This window comes from Mus caroli, chromosome 7 (genome assembly GCF_900094665.2).
Source record: "Mus caroli chromosome 7, CAROLI_EIJ_v1.1, whole genome shotgun sequence".
Classification (NCBI taxonomy): Eukaryota; Metazoa; Chordata; class Mammalia; order Rodentia; family Muridae; genus Mus; species Mus caroli.
In genome coordinates, this window is record NC_034576.1 from 89,295,243 (window position 1) to 89,299,074 (window position 3,832).

General features: G+C 38.5%; 1 protein-coding gene across 1 annotated transcript in view; it reads right to left on the reverse strand.

Moving 5' to 3' along the window:
• The window catches only part of Folh1b (folate hydrolase 1B), a 259,684-nt gene that overhangs the window by 210,183 nt on the left and 45,669 nt on the right, over nucleotides 1–3,832 (reverse strand). Inside the window, exons 16-17 of the mRNA XM_029479572.1 lie at nucleotides 1,801–2,065; nucleotides 1,334–1,415 (exon numbers count right to left, since the gene is read on the reverse strand). Of these exons, the coding sequence (XP_029335432.1) occupies nucleotides 1,334–1,415; nucleotides 1,801–2,065 (347 nt within the window). The remainder of the gene's footprint in view (nucleotides 1–1,333; nucleotides 1,416–1,800; nucleotides 2,066–3,832) is intronic.

Below are 3,832 nucleotides of genomic sequence, written 5' to 3' on the forward strand. Positions count from 1 at the left end.
AAAAGATGGCCTAGTTGGCCATCACTGGAAAGAGAGGCCCATTGGACACACAAACTTTATATGCCCCAGTACAGGGGAATGCCAGGGCCAAAAGAATGTGAATGGGTGGGTAGGGAATTGGGGGTAGGGTATGGGGGATTTTTGGGATAGCATTGGAAATGTAATTGAGGAAAATACATAATAAAAATATTAAAAATAAAAAAGAAGAATTTGTCAAATATATCATCCTTACTTTCTATTTTCATCAGCATTCAAATGTCATACAGCAAACACTCTTACAGATTCCAAGTTCCTAAGGGCCATGTGTTATTAAGGTTGTAATTGTAAATAAAAATTTACACCAAAAAAAATTCCACCAAAAAGCCCTTGGGTAGCTCATCTGATTTTAGCACAATTAAGCCAGGATACAATTTAGTGAAAATTATCACTTTAATAAATAGTGTTATTTTATCCATTAGTTTATCTATATTTTCATTTTATATTACTTTTAATGAGAATAATATGAAACTGTCACTGATACTTTTTTGTTTTGTTCTGTTTTTGTTTGTTTGTTTTGTTTTTTTTTTTCAAGACAGGGTTTCTCTGTATAGCCCTAGCTGTCCTGGAAATCACTTTGTAGACTAGGCTGACCTCGAACTCACAAATCCACCTGCATCTGCCTCCCAAGTGCTGGGATTAAATGCTTGTGCAACCATGCCTGGCTGATTCTTCTGACTGCTTTTATAGAAAGTTTTAATTTTAAAACAACCCTGCACATTATACAGGATTGCAACTTCATTTTGCAAACTAAGGATCTGTTTGCCAGTTTATACTTTTGCAATGAAACAGGGTAAATATTGTAATATTTTAAAACTCTTCTTATGGTTCAGTGGTTCCGTTTTACACAGAATTAATATTTGTCTAGGAGTTCACATATTTACTTCACAGTATTTATTATTATTATTATTTTAGAATTTTTACTAGAGGTGGAGAGGATGGTCTGTGTGTAGACATAATGACTTCTAGTAGAAGTTGAGAAGCACCCTGCAAGAATAAAGGAATCAGGATGGAGAATGATGCAAAGTGAAACCAAATTATATTTGAGCCAACACTGTAGTTGCCTAGTTGCATCCAATAGTCTGGCATGAGGAAGGCACTGCCATCTAGCTGCAATTCATGTCAAATAAAATCTGAATGACAGGCAATACTGAACACAATGCATTAGAGGGAAGACAGAAATATAAAACAATTTTCAAAGGTATTTCAGCAATGCAAATATGAATTAATGATATTTTACATATATAGTCATGTATATAATTATATATTTTGATTAATTGATTAATTGAGGACATACTTGCTTTTGTCTAACTCTTGTAGTCTCTGATTGAACTTAGATGCAACATCTGTAAAATTATTTACTGCAGAAAACAGTGAATCTGAAAGAGAAATCCAAGTTAGCAAAAGTTTTAAAAACATGGTTTCTAAAGCAGGTAAGGTAGTAATGTCTGCAGTCTCATCATTTTGGAAGCCAAAACAGAAAGATCACTCCAGCCCATGAGTTTAAAACTGGTCAATGTAAGACTTGCAAGCTCATTTCAGTAAAAGAAACAAAGCCTCGGGGGTTTTAATGGTCTCTATACAGATAAAAAATGTGGAAACAATATAGAAAACTATTTTATGAAGTATTTATATATTTTGAGCATCTATGTAATTCAGAACAGATCTTAAGAGAAAAAGAATATCTGATCTAGTACAATAGAAATAACAATGAGAAATATTTAGAAACACAGGAGTCAAATTGAAAGGTAAACTGCAACATACCAAATGATATCATGTAAACCTTCATCTCTTGTGGATGCTTCATTGAAATATTGTAGATAGTGTCAGCATACTTCTTCAGAGCTACAGCATAACTTTGGCAGTCAAAGGGAAGCACTATAGAATTGGCAAGTTCAAATACCATCACTCCTCGAACCTGGGCCACAGTGAGGTGGTATTTATATGTTGGATCATAAAATTTTGCTACCAACTCATATGTTTCATAGACACTGTGATAGAGAGGATAGCTGCTGACTTTGTTAGTTTTCTAGGAGAAAAAAAAAAAAAAACAAAAACAAAATGCATCTCTTTAAGATAGCTTATAACAACCCCTATTCCACAACCCCTATTCCACAACCCCTATTCCATGATATTTACTGCAGTGTTATTATGGTGGTTTGAAAACTAGGCATTAGTTAGGGAAGCAGAAAACCCGGCCTGAGTAGGGGCACAAGCCTCTTCCGTTCTGACCAGCACTGAGGTAGCTAGGGCGCAGAGTCTGCTGACACCTGCCAGCTACTCACAACACCAGCCATGGGATCTTAATAGTACAGGTGATCCAGCCACCCTCCCAGCCAGAGGACAGATGTCCGCCCGGCTCGGGAGCCCTTTGCCTCAGGAGCAGCAGAAGCCATCTTGGTTCCGGTTCTCCACCGAACTTAGGAACTTAGTCTGCACAGGTGAGAGTTTACACCACAGAAGCTGACAGTTTCTGGGACAAGCGGGAGCCACACAGCCTCTGAGGCAGCACCCTTTTCGGGCCCCAGACATCTGGCCACCCTCCAGGCCAGAGGACAGGTGTCCACCCGGCTCAGGAGGCTTTTGCCTCTAGATTGGCAGTAGCCATCTTGATTCCGAGACTCCAACAAACATAGTGTGCACAGGTGAGAGTGTGTACCACACAAACTGACAGCTTCTGTGACCCGCCAAAGCAACACAGCTTCTGGGAAAGGTCCTGTTTTGGGCCTTCATCTTCGGCCAGNAGGAGGTCCAAACACCAGATNTCTGTGCACCTTCCCTGTAAGAGGAGAGCTTGCCTGCAGAGACTGCTCTGACCACTGAAACTCAGAGGAGAGAGCCTGTCTCCCAGGTCTGCTTATAGAGGATAACAGAATCACCAGAAGAACAATCTCTAAACAGAGACAACTATAACAACTAACTTCAGAGATTACCAGATGGCGAAAGGTAAACGTAATAATCTTACTAACAGAAACCAAGACCACTCACCATCATCAGACCCCAGCACTCCCACTTTGCCCAGTCCAGGGCACCCCAACACACCGGAAAAGCTAGACCCGGATCTAAAAGCATATTTCATGATGATGGTAGAGGACATCAATAAGGACTTTAATAGCACATTTAAAGAAATATAGGAGAACACTGCTAAACAGGTAGAAGACATTAAAGAGGAAGCACAAAAATCCCTTAAAGAATTGCAGGAGAACACTGCAAAACAGGTAGAAGATATTAAAGAGGAAGCACAAAAATCCCTTAAAGAATTGCAGGAAAACAATACCAAACAGGTGATGGAATTGAATAAAACCATCCAAGACCTAAAAAGGGAAGTAGACACAATAAAGAAAACCCAAATTGAGGCAACACTGGAGATAGAAACCCTAGAAAAAAATCTGGAAACATAGATTCTAGCATCAGCAACAGAATACAAGAGATGGAAGAGAGATTCTCAGGTGCAAAAGACTCCATAGAGAACATCAGCAAAACAATCAAAGAAAATACAAAATCCAAAAAGATCCTAACTCAAAACATCCAGGAAATCCAGGACACAATGAGAAGAACAAACCTATCAATAATAGTAGTAGATGAGAATGAAGATTTTTCAACTCAAAGGACCAGCAAATATCTTCAACAAAATTATAGAACAAAACTTCCCAAACCTAAAGAAAGAGATGCCCATGAACATGCAAGAAGCCTACAGAACTCCAAATAGACTGGACCAGAAAAGAAATTCCTCCCCACACATAATAATCAGAACAACAAATGCACTAAATAAAGATAGAATACTAAAAGCATTAAG